At 45.4% G+C, this 19,681-nt stretch overlaps 1 protein-coding gene across 3 annotated transcripts; it reads left to right on the top strand.

Moving 5' to 3' along the window:
• The first annotated feature begins 14,700 nt into the window (after positions 1-14,700).
• LOC133903313 (uncharacterized) lies at positions 14,701-19,546 on the top strand. Of its 3 annotated transcripts, none has more exons than XM_062344624.1 (5): positions 14,701-15,039; positions 15,924-16,101; positions 16,188-17,685; positions 17,795-17,941; positions 18,837-19,546. In XM_062344624.1, the coding sequence occupies exons 3-5, from the start codon at positions 16,440-16,442 to the stop codon at positions 19,337-19,339; spliced, it is 1,896 nt and encodes a 631-aa protein (XP_062200608.1). In that variant the 5' UTR covers positions 14,701-15,039; positions 15,924-16,101; positions 16,188-16,439; the 3' UTR covers positions 19,340-19,546. The 3 variants fall into 3 exon arrangements, with proteins under 3 accessions (XP_062200608.1, XP_062200609.1, XP_062200607.1); XM_062344623.1 differs by lacking the exon at positions 14,701-15,039 and adding an exon at positions 15,069-15,676; XM_062344625.1 differs by lacking the exon at positions 15,924-16,101.
• The last annotated feature ends 135 nt before the right edge of the window (positions 19,547-19,681 follow it).

Raw genomic sequence — 19,681 nt, 5'->3', positions numbered from 1 at the left:
CACGAGTAATGCTCACATTGCTATAAGAAAGGGCATAAAAACCAACATGCCCTAAACGTGAGAAGTCTAAGAGGGGAAGAGGGGGTAGTAGGCATAGGCCACGCCGCAACAGGACGTCTAGACAATCTTTGTGTTTCTCATCTACCGTAAGAGTTAGAATTTGTAAAATGTCCTGCAATTATGTTTCTTTCTTATGAACTATGGACTTGAATCTGTATGAAGTTAGTATGAAATCTGTTAAAACAATGAGTTGTGTAACTATGCAATGTATTGTCTTGAGAAACTATGTCTGTGACTTTACTGCTGCTGCTAGGATTCTGTGTGACAAGTGCCCGGAATGTGCCTTTGCCACGAATGCAAACTGGTAAGAATTTGCCTGGAATACAGGAATTCCACGCCAAAGAAATTGGTGTGGCCCTGCGGATGCTCTGCGCCAAATACTCTGGAGTAGACATATCAACCAGGCTACCCCCCACCAATCTCTCTATATCATTGCGCTAGACTGTAAATACTCCGCGCCAAAGAATTTGGCGCAGAAGTGCTACTGTACCCAGGCGTGTGCATGAGCAGTCCAGCGCCAAAGGTATTGGCGCAGGCTATGAGCAGTCCAGCGCCAACGATAGAGAGAGTTTGGTGGGGGCTGGGCGGGCGACCTATCCGCGCCAAAGTATTTGGCGCGGGCTATGAGTAGTCCAGTGCCAACGATACAGAGAGTTTGGTGTGGGTGACCTATCTGCGACAAGGTATTTGGCGCGGGCAATGACCAGTCCAGCGCCAACGTTACAAAGAGTTTGGTGGGTGACAGGGCGGGGGACCTCTCTGCGCCAAAGTTCTTGGCGCGGAGATTCCATTGTTCTATGCCAAAGTTTTTGGCACAGAGATCTTGTTGTTCCGCGCCAAGGCGATTGGCGTGGAGGAACCAACTGAACCAGGTCAGCAGGCGCCAACCCCACAACCACAGGATACAAGGAGTTCATAGGCTGGTGATTACTCAAGGGAGCAGAAGTAGTGGCCGATGCATAGCAGGGAGTGCATAGGAACTGTTCCAGGAATCTACCAAATTAGCCAAATCAACCAATCAAACTCGACATACAAATAGGGGATAACATATTAAGCTCACAAATCGTCGATGATATGGTTCACATAGTACAATCATCGACGATTACACATTAAGCTCACAAAATAGTTCACAACATTACACCGAACAAATAATAGATAGGCCCAACACAACCGCATACCCAGCCAACTAACCCATAATACTAATTGTCCGCCCCATTATAGATCAATTCATCATCAGTGTCATCAACATCATCGTCCGGGATAAGCACAAGTAAATTAGCAATAAGTGCCTTCATTGTCTCCATTTGCACCGCCTTAGTCATTGCCTCTTGACCCTCCATAGCTCTCCTTGGAGGACATGGTTCTATCACCCTTTTGCCTTTCCCTTTATTCTCTTCCTCCTCCATACATTCACCATCGGGACCGTACAACAAATCTTGAAAGTTACAAGTAGCACCATGGCGCTACATTCAAATTCATGATACAAGGTACATGACATCTAATTATATCTCATTCAAATTATAAACAAGCAACCATGCCCAGTTTTTACCTTCGTTATCCCTTCACAACGGAAGTAAGGAGATCCCCCTAAAGGTTCGCAAAGCACGCTTTGCTTCCCTCAGTTGCATAACGGAGGATCCGCTACACATTTTTCCCCTCAAATCCGATTTCTCTTTATAGGTCAGTTTTGGTGGATTTGGCGGGGGAGGAACCCAACGAATAAACTTGTCATATGGCTTCGAATACTAGGTAAATTGTTTCACCTTTAAAATTCTCAGGTCATACATCTCAGGCCCATCAATCCATCAAAAGAAGTAGCACATCTCCCACTCCTGTAAATTATTAAAATATAATGTCAGCAAAAGTAATATCATATGCTTCTACCCTAACCCAAAACAAATATATACTCACATGATAATCCTAGCACATGTAGTACGCGCGGCCAGCAGTATCTTTATGTAGGGTCTGAAGGACCACAATAGGCTTACCACAGTCACAAGTCAGGACGGGAAGAGCGGGAGGAACGGGGGCATCCTTACAACTAACATCGGGATACTCCTTGCCAATGTGTGCCCACTTTTGCTTATGCCACAAATGGTTCATCGTATCATACAACTGCATAAACACCAATCCATTACGAATTTAACATGCACCAAATATTTTTACATTCAACTCTACCATATCCTACATAATAAACTTAGTTACCATCTTCTAAAAAATCATTGCACACAACTTCAACCCATCACAACATATTATACGGGCATTTAAAAATAGTATCAATTTTGTTCTAGAACAAATATTCAATCATATGCAACCTACATTGCATTTCTAACCATTCCAAACCATAATTCATCAACTAGAATGGCCAATTTTGTACCACAAACTACATCTAGGGTTTCCACTCAAACTCACGTGAATATGGTAGAATCGGAGGAGAAATTAAGGGAAGATCGACAAGTTTACCTTTACAATCCGATTCCGATGACAAACCACGGTTAAAACCAACAAAAATACAGATTTGAGAGGGGTGGTTAAGAGGGAGGGAGAGGGGCAGCTGTCCTATGTGCGGCTTGGTTGGAAGAAGACTGGAGAATAAAGAAGGAGGACGGGCCCGCGCGGGGCTTTATGTGTCGGGGGTCCGCGCCAGAGCTCGTGGCACGGGATACGAAAGGACCGTGCCGGAGTTCTTGGCGCGGAGTATGGACCACGTTGGATCCCTGTCAACATCGCTCCTCGCAGCGTGCCACGCTGGCACCAATATCCGCACATTACTACTGGTGCGGACATAGTTAACATCCGCGCCAGAGCCTCTGGCGCGGAGCCGGAGGGTCAAAACTGAAAATAGTTTTGCCGCCAGTCCATTTTCCAAAATAGTTTCCAAAACGGGTCAAAACGGAAAAAAATACTCTGAGAAGCTATTTAATCCTTTGCTTAATTTGCAAGCTAGTAATTACCTCGACCATTATAGGCAGTATCTACGAAATTAATCCCAGATTATGAGTGTGTGGCTCAGAAGGAGGCGGTAGGCCCACCACCCACATGAGATGGTGAGTTGAGATCTCATTCCCCCACGTTAGTGGGAGAACCTGAAGTACACTCCGTGAATTGCCAACCCAAAATCAGTTGGTATTTTGGCCTCTGTCTGTCCCCAAATCTGGATTCTCCTTTTTGGCCTCTGATCTCAGATTTTAGGTACTCATTTAAGCTTCACCAGACATGCATGAGAACATAGGGGGCACTCTTTTTTTAATATCTTCACAGTTGTCTTCATATCTTAAAAAAGGAAAAGGAAATTGATGGAGGTTGTATATGAATGCTGCCTATTCATGACTCGTATGATTTGTTACAGAAAAATTTGCTCCAAAGAAATTCGCGTGTCAATAATGCTTGATCTGAATCGACAGAGCTGGACCACTTACCAGTGATGAAGTTTGTTAGGGCAGCAGGCAGCATCGATCTGAAGGTTGCATACGACATTTTGTTATTGGGTATATATGGGTTAATTAGTGGGTTTAGTCTTTTGAGTACATGCATTAGAGTACCACTCCTCTAGATGTATACTATTATAAATTAATGGTTAGTTAACTATATTGCACATGCAGGCACGATTTGCTAATGCTAAAGCTCAATAGAAAAATAATTGTATTGACTATATCATCATGCATGGATGATGCATGTACTTTGACTTGGTAGTTTTTTTGTTGTAAGAAGTGTCTCTATCGATGTATATACTGGTTATTTTTTAAAAATGTTGCTTTTATTGGTAGGTTTTGTTGTGAGAAGTGTCTCCATCGGCGTATATACTGGTCAATGACAAACACATGATGAATTGCTAAAGGCGACTCATCTTCTTCATTCACTAGCTTTCTCTCCCTCTTCCTCTTCCTCTCTTTTTTATTTTCCCTCTTATCTCTCGTTCCTCTCCATAAAGCACCATAAGGTAGGGGGTTTGATACTACTACAGAATTAGTCATAAGTATCACTTCATTAGTGCCGGTTTAGTCAAAACTGGCACTGATAGAGTATCACTGTCGGTTGGTAGCAAAATCAAACATCCACACGTCTATTCAGGCAAAAACCAACACTGATAATTAGTATTAGTGCTGGTTCATATTAAGAACCGGCACTGATAAAGCGATCGGATCCGAATTTTGTATTCAATCGGTTTCACTCTCGCCACCTCGCGTCCATCGGCTCGAGTGTGCTCGATCTTATCCTCTCATGCCTCCACAGTCTCCTCTCTTCTCTTTCTCATCCGTCTCTCTCCCGTGTCTCGGTCTCCTCTCTTAGTATCCTCTCTCTCTCTCTCTCTCTCTCTGTCTCTCGGTCTCCTGCCTCCACCCACCACTTCGTCGACCGGTTCGCGTGGCACGAGCGGCCGGGGGAGCGGTGCCGATGCCATGCAGCGTGCAGGAGGCGACAAATCTGGGCTTGGCAGGGGCGACGACGCCGACGGTGAGCGTGGAGGAGGTGGTTGATGTGGAGGGCTCGGTGCGGAGCGTCGCGGCGGCTGCCCGTTGGCCCGCTCCCCATCTATGACGTGCCACCCGGTTCCTGCCAAGCGACCCGCTGCTCATCGAGTTCCCGCACCGCGGCATAGATTTGATTTGTTCTTGTATGGATTTGATCTGTTCTTGTATGGATTTGATTGTGAGTTCATATGGATGATATATTTGATATGTTCTTGTATGGATTTGATTTTGAGTTTATATGGATTTGATTGTGAGTTCGTATGGATGAGATGCAGCGATGGCCGAGCGGTGCTTGTGCCTGTGCTGTGCTTGTGCTTGTGCTTGTGCTGTGGTAGTGACCTTCGAGCCACCGCGTTTGCAGGTGTGCCCGGCAGTGCGGCCTTTCCAAGTGTGCCCAACAATGTGGCGTTTGCGGTGGTGGAGCTTGACGGGAGCGTCGGCGGGAGCAGCATCCAAGCCAGCTCAAAAACAAGCCGGCTCGGATGCCACTCCTATTGCCGTCAATTTTTTTTTATTATCTGGAAATAGCAATTGTGTCGGGTGGGCAACCGGCACTGATAGTAACCTACTATCAATAATGAGTGAAGAGTGCCGATTAAAAAACAGATATTAAAACCATTTTTTAACCCGCCTCCTTGAAGATCCTCCCCTGATTCTACTTACTTTTAAAAATGTCATCCTACGACAAGGCTTTGGTTCATTACGATCAGTTCACTGCTGATAATTTGACATGGGCTTTGGTACGTAGGTATTCCAATAAGTTCTACTTAAGTATTTAGGTTGAACTAGTATGCTGTAACAAAATATTAATACAAAAGTTAAAAGACAAAGTAGTACGATCATGTCATTGTCCGCAGCAACATACATAGTAGATCATGTCAATGTCCTCAACAACATAATCTGCTACCGGCGGTAGTAATTTTATTGCATATTGAAGCGCGAGGGCGGCGCCAGGAATATGAGACAGGGTAGAAGCAAAACAAAATTCTTTCAAACATAAGAAACCTGCAACGCGCTAGTTTCCAACAAGAGAAACGCGATCACCCTGCCAGTACCCCACCACCTCTCCTTTTGACACGGGAAATATATAGTTTTATGCCAAAAAAATGCCCAAAATGTAGGAAAATATTCAATATAATATTCAACATCAAAATCGATTGAGAATTTCCCAAATATATGAAAAGGATAATCTCGACATTTTAATTTACCTACCATTAGTCAATTCCTAAATCCAAGAGAAGTCATTCTTTCTGTCAGGAGCTAGAAAGCGTGAACCACTAAAGGCGTAAATATTAGTAACAAGTACTTTTTCATACTTTCTCATTTATATTTCTTCGGAGTTAATTCACTACGAACATCCAGTAGAAACCATCGTGAACAAATTAACTGAAATTTCACCTCCACACAAATAATGCATAAACCACCGAAAGTGGCTACTAGAGGGGGTGAATATACGTAGCAATAATTTCTTATGAAATAGCTGGACTTCTCCTATTTTTAATCACTCAACACACCTGAAATCTTGAGTGGAAGCAAAATACTCAGAGAGACAAAGTAGGATGAAAATTTTCAAGGTAATATGGCTCCACGGATAGAATATAAACCATACGTTCTATTAAAAAATATTTCATGTCTTTGTGCCCAAAAGCTCGCAATTTAAAAGATAGACAAAACAGAGACAAGAACACCGGACAAGTAAACTCTCTAAGATGATAGTGTAGAGGCAATGGAATTTAAGACTCTATTATATATGCATTTGTATGTGAATTCTATGCCTCTAACATCAAGAAAAACAACATCCCAAGGTGTTAAAATTTCAGCTCAAAAAGAAAAACGAAAATCAACAACAAAACGTCAAGAACTTGCAAACTTGTACATGAATCAATAGAAGGAAACTAGAAGGAGGAGAATTCAAGCATATACAAAAACTTAAACTTCATTACTCAAAGAGGTCAACTCTATTTTGGACGGATTACAAAGATTTATCTCTCAAAACTGTCACCTATTACATAAGCTAAGCACTCCTCTCCTTCTCCTCTAAAACCCTAGCGTAAGACTCTTATATGGATGGCTCAAGTGCGGGGCTTCCCAACTAGCCATACCAATCTATTTATAGCCTAGAAAACTTGACCCCTAATTTTTCTTGACTGTTTCCAAAATACCCCTATCTTGTAGTACACTCTTACCTACCACCAGGGATATTTTGGTCTATTTTCTTGACACCTTCACGACTTAGCTTGCCTTGACATAACCTTCATGATGATACCACGTGGACCTCCAGTCCTCCCACTGTTTTAAAGCCAAACATCGAAACCCTAGCATGCTTCTCAAAGCATGACTAACCGTCACTTGCTTCCACCTGAAGCAAGCGCTCTAATGATGACACGTGTCCTCTGTCTTATGATCTTGACCGCCAGCAAGTCTCTCTCGATCTCGGTCCCTCGGGATGCCTTGTTACTTGCACCGGCATCCCTTTTACTTGACTTTGTCAACATACCGCCTTCATTTACCTTCATCTCTTACCTTGTTTGACCTCCACATGCACCGCTAGATTCATCCTTGACTCCGCCCAGCATCCTTAATCATCCGGTACCAAGCACCCCGTTTAGCCCCGATCACCTGTCATCGACCGCCAAGTTGTATGCATCACCTGCACACCATAAGACTAGCATACATGCATCTCCAGAACCATATAACATCATCACATGTTAGTCCAAATCGAAATCAAGTTTGAAAAAGATCGGACATAGAAAAATGTGAACACCGGATGGTACGACGTTCATACCAGTGCAACACCGGACCATACGGTGAATACAACTATACTGGAACCCAGTTTTGCATTCCTCTCTGGAAAAATTAGTCCGGTGATCATAAAATCCCAACACCGGATAATCCAGTGAACGCCTCAACATTTGCCTCAGAACTTAAATGCTCTGGTGATACTCTCCGGTGTTCACACGCCCATCACGAACCATACGGTGAGTACATCATCACTGGAACTTAGTTTTTCAACCTATCTGGAAATCTTTTTCCGATGAAGCCTTTGGCGATCACCCGTGCACACACCGCACCATCCGATGAGGCTACCGCACCAGACTTTCATATTTGCACCCTTCTCTGGAATTAGTCCGGTGCTCACTCTCACCCACAGCGGACCTTTCCGTTAATGAATTTTTCTCTGCCTCTACGATGAAAAGCTCCAGTACTCACATCTAACACACACCGAACTATCTAGTGAGGTAAAAAACCCTCACACCGGACTATCTGATGAGTATAAGCTTCCTACACCGAGATAACGATATAAACTCCAATTCTTTTCAACTTTGGTTAGACAAAATCAACATTGCAGTATATAACTATACATATGCTAACCAACAAAAGCCACACAAACATCAATCACTCATCACACAAGATAAACCAATGCTCATCTCAACTTGGTTTCTCAATCTCCCCTGGATGAGTGCATTGACAATATTACAAGAACAAAGGAAGGTTTGAAGATCGCACAAGAAGCTCATCCAAGTGAAAAAAAACTCGAGAAATAGCAAGAACATGTCACTAGGTATAAGAAGATTGCAAAGGCTTGAACAGAAGAAGAGACTAGCCAAAAAACAATAAAAATGCAAAAGATAATCTCCCTATGCTCCCCCTTGATGAATGCACATGTTATATTTTTCCCCCCTTTTGAGACTTGCTTTCATGATTTCTCCCCCTTTGGTAATGCAAACATCAAGGATAAAATATTATAAAATGCATTATAAAATCAAATTCTACTATGACCCAAACTTGGTTTCTCTCAAAATTTTCTAACTCTTTATACATGGCATTGACCCAATTTGAATCAGATAAAGCATTTTCAACATCATGTGGCTCGAAAGAAGTAACAAATGAAGAATCAGTAAAGTGAGTATGATGGGTAGATTTGGAATGAGTTACCCTCTCACTGAGATCACCAATAATTTGGTGTGGTGGATGACGCCGCTGAATGTGTTGAGGGGCCTCACCCTGTGAGAGGATCTCTCCCTCAAACATTGTTGATGCAGGCTCGAAAGCAGCTGAAATGGAAGTAGACGCTGCAAGACCCTCTGCCGGAGTAGAAGAAGCAGGTACCAGATCTGAAGCAGGCATGGTCGAGGGGAGTAGTGGATCATCCTCGTCCTCACTGAGAGCTGGAAGGTCGCCATCTATAAAGATGCTCTCACTCATCTCTAGATCACCTGCACACTCAAAGGTAGGGTTAGCACAAGGGGTTGATTCATCAAAGGTTCACATCACAGGACTCCATTATGGTGTTAGTGTCAAGATTAAAAACCCTCTAAGAATGACCATAAAGAGAATACCCCAAGAAAATGCTATTGGAAGAGTGCGACTTGAACTTGTCAAGATTGTCACGCTTTAGGATGAAACATCGACAACCAAAGACTCTCAAGGGTGAGACCTTCAGCTACCTCTCAAAGCGCAACTCATAAGAAGTAAAATTTAAAATCAAGCGCAAGGAAACCCGATTGGAGATGTAGCACGCTGTGCTAATGGCCTCATCCCAAAACTTCCTATGAGTCCTATGCTCGTCGAGCATCGTTCCAGCCATCTCCACCAAAGTGCGATTTTTCCTCTCAACCATGCCATTCTACTGAGAAATGTGTAGGGCAAAAAATTGATGCTCAATGTCATGCTCAAGATAGAAAGCATCAAAGAGGTAGTTCTTGAACTTGGTGCCATTATCACTGTGAATTGCTTTCAATGCACTAGGAAGTTCCTTGAATAATCTCAAAGACAAGCTCCGAAAGTGTGAGAACACTTCATCCTTGCTCACAAGAAAGTAGACCCAAGAGTAGCGAGTGAAATCATCAATAATGAAAAGTACATACCACTTTCCACCCACCAAACGAACCTGGGAAGGACCAACAATATCCATACGAAGAAGTTCTCTCGGTCATTCAGTCATCATTAGATTGACTGGTGGGTGGGAGGTATCAACCATCTTTCATGCCGACATGGAGCACAAACAGGATTGTTCTCAAACTTGAGCTTGAGCAATCCTCAGATCAAGCCTAGGGCACTCAAACGTGTAAGCAAATCAAAGCTCATATGCTCTAGTCTCTTGTGCCACATCCAAAGCTTAGAAGAAGGTTCAGTATTCAAACAATGAGAAGAACTAAGAGACTCAGAAAAATTAGCTCCAAAAACTCTCCCAACTCTGAAAATCTTGCAAATCAAAATACCAGAAGAATCAAGAACTCGAGAAGTATCTCATTTGAAATGCACTTCCATGTCCTCATCTAGCAACTGAGATACAGAGAGAAGATTGTATCCTAAATACTCCACCAAAGCCACATACTTGAGAGTAAAACTATCATTCACTCTCACCATACCTTTGGCTTTCACCCTTCCTTTCCGATCATCCCCGAAAGTGATGTACTTGTGCCGCTTCATCGGGGTGAGGCTGGAGAACCATGATACATCTCCGGTCATATGGCGTGAACAACCAGAGTCAATGAGCCACTTGTTCTTCAGGCCTCCGCCTGCCACCTACATGCGAGAAGAGTAGTAGGTTGATGGCTTAGTACTTGGGTTAGTCATAAACTTTTTGAGAATCCAGTACTGGGTCATCCGTCCTGAGGTAGTAAAAGTATGTGCATACAAATCAATCCTAGCACTAGCACACTGGGGGCAAGTACCACGTTGAGGTCTTGAGGAGAGTGTGGTTCGCCAAAGTGCTACGACTCAAAGCATCTTACATGTGAACCTAAACCATATGAGTCATGGTAGGATCCACGCCGGGTAACACATCTCGGAAGAGACTGAAAAGCGTTAGGGACTCATGACTGGAAGCGAGGAAAATGCTCATGTATACCAACAGAGGGGCGGTACATGTCCCGGGTGCTCCACCCACTCACACTGCTCATTTCTCCTACGGCAAAAGCAAAACTCAACCAAGTGACTCTCTCTCTAGCAGTAAGTGTAGTGGTAGCGTCTCTTGGGAACTCGACTGTTGGTCACTCAGGGTTCTCTCACAGGATCTCTTATCTTGGGCTGTGGAGCTCTCTTGGTATGTGATGCGGGTCTCTTCTTTGTGGGTTGTGGAATGGGTGTTTTGATAGTTTGTGGTATGATATTGATTTTGGACTTCTCAACTTCTAGGTTAGTAGGTGTAGTGAACACAATCATACTCTCCCCATTGTAAGCCACCCTCTCAAAACCCAACCCAAGAGCTAAACCCGCCTTATCGGGACACATCTTGGTCTTGGCAAAGATCAACTTCATTTTGCCATTGCCCTCTGAGCATTTCTCCACTAGAGAAAGGAGATACTTATTCTCAACCAAAAACTTCTCAACTTGCCCTCTAACCCAGTTGAACTTGTCCTGAAAGATGGTGCAGGTGGAACAATTTTGCTGCACATCCTTCAAACTCGCAGCACTCTCTAATCTAGATTCCAACTCCTTAATGTGCTTGGCTTTTAGCTCAACATCCTTTGAGGGCAAAGGGCAATTCTTGCAAGCACCTAAGAGAGTGGACCTAGACTCCTTCTCAAGAGATTTCTTCTCAATAGTCTCAAGTCGACTGGCAACTTGAGCATGCAAAGCCTAAAACTCGGCAAGTTTTGTCATAACCACCAAACAACTCTCACACTCCTCATCATCACTTCTAGACCTAAGCAATGCAAGCTCAGAAGAAACAGACTCATACTTAGTCCTAAGTTCCTTCAACTCACGCACAACTTTCTTAAGTAACCTATCCTAGCTAACGAGAGCATCATTTAATGTATCAACTTAGATGGAAAGCTGGTCGTAGGAAGGTAATACATCGGAGGGATCAAGCTCAGAGTTGTTGTCATTGTTGTCGTCCGCCATGAAGCAGAGTCCGGTGAGGTGCTTGGCTTTTTTTTCTTTCTATTCATTCGCTGTTCATCCTCCTCTAAGCACTCCTTCTTACATAAAGAGGTGTCGATGTCGCTGAGAGCTGCCACAAATGCCCTAGAAGCCGCCTTGTCCACCTTCTTGGCCATCTTGTCATGGTTCTTCTTAAAGAAGGGCTTCTTATTTTTCTTCTTGTGCTTTGTCATAATTGTGGTCGCAGTCTTACTTATTCTTGAGCTTAGGGCAGTCTTCCTTGAAGTGAGTGGTGTCACCACACTCAAAGCAGGTACAAGAACTTCCCCTCCTCTGGTCTCGATAGTTGTTGTAGAAGTAGGGGAATTTCTTCATGATCAGTGCAAGATCCTCATCATCAAGCACATGCACCTGCTCCTCTGTGATAGAGACTAAGGAAAATAAAGTAAAACCACCAGATAAAGTGTTAGTACAAGAAACACCAACTTCAGACTGGTTGCCACCGCTAGGTCCAGAAACCAACGTCATGTTCTGAGATAGGGGGTTTCTGAGACCAATCAGAGCTGCATTGACTATCTCGGTGGACTTGAGCTTGCTAAAGAGTTCATCACAAGTTAACATGTCATAACTTGATGACTCTTCAATGTTCGAGATCTTCACTTTCCATATGCTATAATCCAGAGCATAGAGAAGCTTGATCGCTCTCTTGTGGTCAGAATAGGGCAAAACACTACTTGATCGAAGTTTGCTAACAATTCCATCAAAGCGAGCAAACATGACGTCCAAAGACTCTCTGAGGCCTTGCACAAATATTTGATATTCTTGGTTATATGTGCTTTGGCATCTGGCCTTAATCTGATTAGTGCCTTGATGAAAGATACTTAGAGTAGTCCAGATCTCCGAGGCAGTATGAAGGTGCTGAACTCTATCAAACTTATTCCAACTCAGGCTTGCGAATAAAATATTTCTGGCCTTGTTGTTGGCCTCATACTGTTCGATTTGAACATGAATCGTGCGAGCAGCAGGGATCTCATAGTTGTAATCAACTACCTCCCAAATTACACTTCCTTAGCTTAAGAGATAAGCCTCCGTACCCACCTTCCAGTACGAAAAATCACGGCCATCAAACAGCAGAATCTTACCACTTCTCTCTATGTTACCTACGGATCAGAAAGCCAGTTAAGGTCAACAAGTGATCAAACCAGCTTTGATATCAATTGTAGGACCGAAAGTTTTGATATAAATTGTAGGACCAAAAGTGACGACTAAAGGGGGTGAATAGGCACCTCAACAATTTCTTGCGAAATCGATGGCCTTCTCCAATTTTTAATCACCCAACGCACCTCAAACCTTGAGCATGAGCAAAATACTCAGAGAGACAAATAAAGATAGAAAGTTTCAAGGCCATATGACTCCACAAATGGAATATGAACTATATGTTTCATTCAAAACCATTTCATGTGTCTTGTGCCTAAAAGCTCGCAACTTTGAAGACGGACGAAACATAGACAAGATCACCAGGCAAGTAAACTCTCCAAGATGATGGTCTAGAGGCAAGGGAATTTAAGACCTCATCACATATACATGTGCATATTAATTCTATGCCTTTAGCATCAAGAAAAACAACTTTCCAAGATGTTAAAATTTCAGCTCAAAAAGAAAAATAAAAATCAACAACAAAACACCAAGAACTTGTAAACTTGAAAGGGAATCAATAGAAGGAAACTAGAATAAGGGGAATTTAAGTATATGCAGAAACTTAAATTTCATTATTCAAAGAGGTTAGCCCTATTTTCGATGGATTATAAAGATTTATATATTAAAATTCTCACCTATTATATAGGCTAAGCATAAGGCTCTCATATGGATGGCTCTAGTGAGGGGCTTCCCAACCAGCCATACCCCTCTATTTATAGCCTAAAAAACTTGAGACCTAAATTTCCTTTACTATTCCTAAAATACTCCTTTTGTAGTACACTCCTACGCAAGCTTCATAATGATGCCACATGGACCTCCAGTACTCCCATGGTTTTGAGGCCAAACCGCGGAACTCTAGCACTCTTCTCAAAGCGTGACTAGCTACTACTTGCTTCCACCTGAAGCAAGCGCTCCGATGATAACACGTATCCTCCGTCTTCCGATCTTTACCGCCGGCAAGTCTCTCCCACTCCCGATCCCTCATGCCGCCTTGTCACTAGCACCATCATCGCCTTCACTTGACTCTATCAACACACCGTCTTTATCAACCTTCATCTCTTATCTTGTTTGACCTCCACGTGTACCGCTAGGATCATCATTGACTCCACCCAGCCTCCTTGATCGTCTGACACTAAGCATCCCTTTTAGCCCTGTTCACTCGCTGTCGACTGCCAAGTTGCATCCATCACCTGCACACCAGGAGACCAACAAATATACATCTTCAGAACCATATAACATCATCATATGTTAGTCCAAATCGAAATCAAGTTTAAAAAATATAAGACGTGACAAAAATGTGAACATCACATGGTCCGGCATTCACACCAGTGCAACACCGGACCATACAGTGAGTACAACTCTATTAGAACCCTGTTTGCATCCCTTTCTAAAAAAATTAGTCCGGTGATCATAAAATCCCAACACCGGACAATCCAGTGAACACCTCAATATTTGTCTCAGAACTGAAAGGCTCCGGTGATACTCTCCGGTGTTCACACGCCTATCATCAGACCATCCGGTGAGTACATCATCACTGGAATTTAGTTTTTCAACCTATCTGAAAATCTTTGTCCGGTGAAACCTCCGGTGATCACCCATGCACACACCGCACCATCCAATGAGGCTACCGCACTAGACTTCTACATTTACACCATTCTCTAGAAAAATTAATCCGGTGCTCACTCTCACCCACACCGGACCTTCCAATGAATGAATTTTTCTCTGCCTCTGCACTGAAAAGCTCCAGTGCTCACATCTAACATACACCGAACTATCCAGTGAGATCAAAAATTCTCATACCGGACTATCCAGTGAGTGTAAGCTTTCTGCACCGAGATAATAATACAAACTCCAATTTTTTTCATCTTTAATTAAACAAAATCAACATTGCAGTATATAACCATACATATACTAACCAACAAAAACTATACAAACACCAATCATTCATCACACAAGATAAACTAATATATATCTTAACTTAATTTCTCAAAGTAGCTCTGCACAAATCGGCCAAAACTGCACTGTGCATGTAACCCACCCATCCTAAAACACCAAATCTATTCCCAAACAATAAAAAACAATTCGAAAAAAAGAGAGAAAACAACGGTGGCGGTATTCTATAAGGAAGCACAAGCTCCCGTGAGTTCTCGCCGGTCTCAAGTGGGAGTGACGTCGATCTACCTACCGTGTGCCCACCGCGTGGTCTGCTCCCCTCCCCTGATCCCCTCCACCACCGTGGCGCTCAGCATCCATCGATTTATCCTTCTCACTCTACTTCTACCACCTCGTCTCGTTTCCCCCCACACCACTCCTCTCTCTCTCTATAACTACGAAAACTATTCAAAACTCCGTAACTGACCAGCTAACCAACAGCAGGGCAGCAACGGCACGCCAGGGAGGAGCCACCTCTATCTTCTTGCTGTTCTCCGGCCGTTAATCGATCAACCGTGTTGCTGCTGCTGCTCAGCAAGAGAGGAAGGTAGGCCTTGCTGTTTGCAACTCATTCCCTGTCTTTCCTTCTTGGACGCCCTGCCCTTAGTGTTTATCTCTGTTTGGTGGTCTTCTTTGTGCCTGTGGTCTGTGTAATTGCCATTGGGGAATGTTTGGAGAGGGGGCTTGCAATTCAAATCCTTCAGATTTAGTTCAAGTTTGAACTGAATTCTGAAAATTCCTAAAGCAATCCTCCTCATCCAAGCGGGCCTTGATAGTGTTCTTGGCCATCCTCCCTTTTTCTCCTTGGATTTTGTAGCTCTTCTTTTTTTCTTTTCTTTTTGAATATTTAGCTCTTCTTTTTGAGGAAGAAAAGGGTTCAAATCAAACCTTGCAATTGCCTGTTGCCTTGCCTCTGTCTCTTCTTGATGCTTCTCTGTCTGTCCCTTTCCGTGTGATTGCGAATTCAGCAGCTGCTAATTAACTGTAGTTGAAACCAAGATCAGTTTCTCCTTGTCTGTACGGTAATCTCCTGCTCCAGTTGGACACCGGCACGGTTACATAACTTAAATAAACCAGTCTGGTTTAATCCCTCCCTCGTTTCCTTCACAATTGGGAAAAATGAGAGTCAGAGCACTGCAACAAGCCAAGAACATGTTAAATATTTTCCTTGGAGTTTTACCCTGGTAATCAATCAGAAGGCAGAGTGAAGTATTTGTTCTGCCCTTGTTGTTCTTGAAGCTGTATGGCTGCCATTGCATCTCCTTTTTTCTTTTGGAGGTTTTTGCATCTCCTTTTCACAAGACTGACAGTTGGAGAAGAGCCCCATTCCGTTCCTTCATTTTTTTTGGATTTCCCCCACCAGCTCGATTTGCCGTGTTTTTCTTTTCTGATATTTTTTCGGATTTCCAAATTGGCCGTATTTATTGGCAGCGAACGAAAGATCCTATCTTCTTTGAATTTGTCATGCGCGTAAGGTAGGAGATCGCATCGCACGGCAACCAACCGACCAAGAAACAGAGGCTTCACGTCTCCTCCTTTCTGCCCCTGCTTGCCTTGCATCTCGGATCGGATCAAGATCAACTAATCGCGGCCATTGCCGATGATCACTGTGTGTCTCTGCAGCTGCAGTTCTTGGAAATCTTTTCCGTTGAAGAATTCTAGAGGGGTTCTTGATGAGTTGGTTTATTGGTGCAGGGCTAACTGCCAAGACGGCTCCGCTCCGGCTTCTCGAAGCTCCGGCTCCCTTCCGGACACTCTGGCCCTCTCCGTGGCGCCGCAGCTTTGCACCTTGAGCGAGGAGCATGCGAGATTGCTCTCCTCCGTCGTCGTCACTCTCACGATCGCAGCGTCGCTGCTGCCGAGGGCGTCTCCCGTAGACAACGGCTAATGGCTGCACCTGCGTCTAGCTACTAATTTGGAGGGTCGGAAAGAAGTGCGCAAGAAGTGATGGCTAAGATGAGCTGCTTCCCCACTCTGTTCGCCGGCAGGAGGAAGAAGCATGGCAACGTCGCCGACGCCAAGAAGGTCAGCGGCAACGACTGCCCCAAGGTGAAGCCGGTGGAGTTCATCAACACGCCGGTTGCCGCCGGCGTCGGCGAATGCGGGGAGAAGGTCGCGCCGCACGATGTCAAGGTCGCCGCCGCGGACGACGATACGGTCCCCGTGGCGGCGCGCAAAGGAGGTGACTTATTCGGTGACAAGGCGTCGGTGAAGGGGGACGATCTGTCGGATTTCGAGTTCGACTTCCACGCGGGCAAGAAAAGGATGTCCTTGGGATCCGACGGCGACGGCGCGGAGAAGGGTGACGCTGGCACGGCACCGGGCGCGGCGGTGGACGCGGGCGACGCGGTGGTGGACGCGTCGCCGAAGCTGAAGCGGTCCTGCTCAAACATCGAGACGAAGCGGCCCGGCCCGCGTGACGCGCCGGAGATGCCGGCTCGGTCGCGCTCCTATGGCGATCTGAGGGACCTCCACGGCGGCCTCGCCCTGGAGACCAGAACCCCGCGCGACGAGCCGGAGGCGAGCCCGGCGTCGTTTAAGACGTCGCGCACGGCCGACCGCGTGATGCTGAAGAAGCGGTCGTCGAGCCAGGTGCTGCCCTCGCGCAGCCGCAAGCTGTGGTGGCGGCTCTTCTTATGGAGCCACCGCAACCTACACAGACCGTGGTCGGCGCGCCCAGCAGCCGGGTCCTCGCACAATCGGCACGGCGGTTACACCTCGGACACGTTCGAGGAGGGCCCGGCCACTGCAGCCAACCGCAAGAACAAGAAAGTGATGGTGGACGACTCGCCGCCGCCGCAGATCCCCAACCAGTGGGTTTCCTTCTCCGCTGAGAACTCCCTCGTCGACCGCGTCAGCTCGTGGGTCAGCAGCATCGAGAACGAGTCGTTCCGCATCACCGAGGACGAGTTCGAGGACGACCGCAGCGACGAAATTGAAGACGGCGATGAGCACGGTGAGTGCGCGGCGCGTCCACGTCCCCTCGAGCTCGGGGAATCGTCGTCAGGGAAGGGCCACGGCAAGTCCAAGCGATGCACGGCGGCCGACGAGGTCGTCCAGGCCAACAGCATCGTACAGTCCCTGAATGCCTTCTCGTCGGTGGCGCACATATCCGGGATGGGCCTCAAGGTCGTGCCCATGATCGCGCCATTCTCGAGCCTCCGGGCCGTCAACCTCTCCAGCAATTTCATCGGTGAGCAAAACATATCTAGACAACAGTGACAAATGTTACTGCAGTGGTAGTTTCAGTAACTAGGCAGCTTCTGTTGTCGGACAAAAGCTGAATTCAGTTGCTCCTGCAGTTCATATCTCCCCGGGATCGCTACCGAAGGGACTGCACTCGCTCGATCTGTCGAGGAACAAGATCCCAACCATTGAGGGGCTCCGGGAGCTGACGAAACTGCGTGTGCTCAACCTCAGCTACAACCGGATTTCGCGCATCGGGCACGGTAAGCACGTTTGTTCTGAATTTTCACAGCAGAATCTCAATTTGTCAGAGTCTGCTATCCGCTGCATAGTAGCATGCATGATTGCTCCTTCATATAGCCGACAAGTCTGTTTGGATCAGAATGATTGAGCAAGACATGTCACATTCTAGCATCTGTTTCATATCTTGGCTGTCAGTGGCCACAATCGTTGGAACTTGGAAGCTGGAACCATTACAGTAGAAATGGCCTTATCGAAGTAAAGCCCTGACGTTTACTCACTCCTGAATCTAGATATCTATATATGCATTTGCATTTTTGAGGTGGTCCAATCGCACGATTTCATCGATCAATCAATCAATCAATTAGGAGTGGTCATGTGAATGATTTTGCTAAAATTGCAGATGTCTCGTGCAGGTCATAGGTGGGTTACCGTTTACATGATAGTACCTGAGCCCGGTAGCACGTGAGGCTCATCTTTTTATTTTAGTTAGTTATTTGGAAAGATTAGATAGCATTTAGAGATAAGATTAGATCAGATTTAGTAGGAGTCATTTACAAAGTAAGATTAGATTTTTTATCAATTAGATATATGATTTTATTTGGTTTGTTAGAGTAATGGAACAGTTAACACATCATTTGAATCAAGCAAGAAAAAAATTAATCTAAATCTTCTCAATCTAGTCTTATCCTTCCTCTAGCAGTCGACGTAGTTTAGCTATCCTTCCGACATGTATTTATCCCATAACAGCAAAACAAGGTTCAGTTAAAAAAAAAACTCTACATTTCAACTTGTAAGGAGCATATGTGATTGTGAATTCCTGGTTTGCTAATCTTGGAGTAATTAGTTTCTAAACATCATGTTCAGAAGTTTACTTAGTACATTTTGCTGATGAGTTTCTTTGTGTGATGGGGTCAGGTCTGTCGAACTGCACGGCGATCAGGGAGCTCTACCTCACCGGCAACAAGATCAGCGACGTGGAGGGGCTGCACCGGCTGCTGAAGCTGGCGGTGCTGGACCTGGGCTTCAACAAGATCACCACGGCCAAGGCGCTGGGCCAGGTCGTGGCCAACTACCACTCCCTCCTGGCGCTCAACCTCGTGGGCAACCCGGTCCAGGCCAACGTCGGCGACGACGCGCTGCGCAGGGCGGTGACGGGGCTCCTCCCGAACCTGGCGTACCTCAATAAGCAGCCCGTCAAGCCGCAGCGCAGCACTCGGGAGGTAGCCACGGACAGCGTTGCGCGCGCCGCGCTCGGCGGAGGCGGCTCCGGTGGCGGCAGGAGCCAGCGCAGGCGGGCGTCGAGGCGGCTGGCCCAGAGCCCCAGCTCTTCGTCGTCGGTGAGGGGCGGCGGCGGGGACGGGAGCGTTAGGAGCAGGTCCAAGGGCAGGCACCATGGCTCATGCTCGACAAGGAAGTGAAATTGTTTGGAGGGAATCGCCATGCATTAGAGCATTTGAAATTGTTTGGAGGTAATTGCGATGGAACAATAATGTACATACTTGTTTTTGTGTGTGTGTGAGAGAGCGAGCTGCACTTTAAATGGGGCAAGCATGCTAGATCTCTGTGATTCTTTTGGTTACTTTATATATATTCCGGGGCAAAAACGAAGCCCGATTTGAAGTTTTTGCCAATTTGGTCAGCACGTCACACGCTGAAATCAAATGCTCGAATTGAGCATGAACTGTTGTAAATGCATAGGAACAGTAAGAAATGTAAAAAGAGAAAATAAAAATAAAAATCATGCAACAATGTGGCTGAAC

Source organism: Phragmites australis, chromosome 21 (assembly GCF_958298935.1).
Source record: "Phragmites australis chromosome 21, lpPhrAust1.1, whole genome shotgun sequence".
NCBI classification, from domain to species: Eukaryota; Viridiplantae; Streptophyta; class Magnoliopsida; order Poales; family Poaceae; genus Phragmites; species Phragmites australis.
Note: the sequence above shows the minus strand (reverse complement) of the source record. Positions and strands in the feature narration are given on the sequence as shown.

What these genes read in the sequence shown, in the direction of transcription:
- LOC133903313 (XM_062344625.1), top strand. Translation starts at nt 16,440, where the DNA reads ATGGCTAAGATGAGCTGCTTCCCCACTCTGTTCGCCGGCAGGAGGAAG. An exon ending in CCTCTCCAGCAATTTCATCG is followed by an intron (nt 17,686 to 17,794) that starts GTGAGCAAAACA and finishes TTGCTCCTGCAG; the next exon opens with TTCATATCTCCCCGGGATCG. An exon ending in GATTTCGCGCATCGGGCACG is followed by an intron (nt 17,942 to 18,836) that starts GTAAGCACGTTT and finishes TGATGGGGTCAG; the next exon opens with GTCTGTCGAACTGCACGGCG.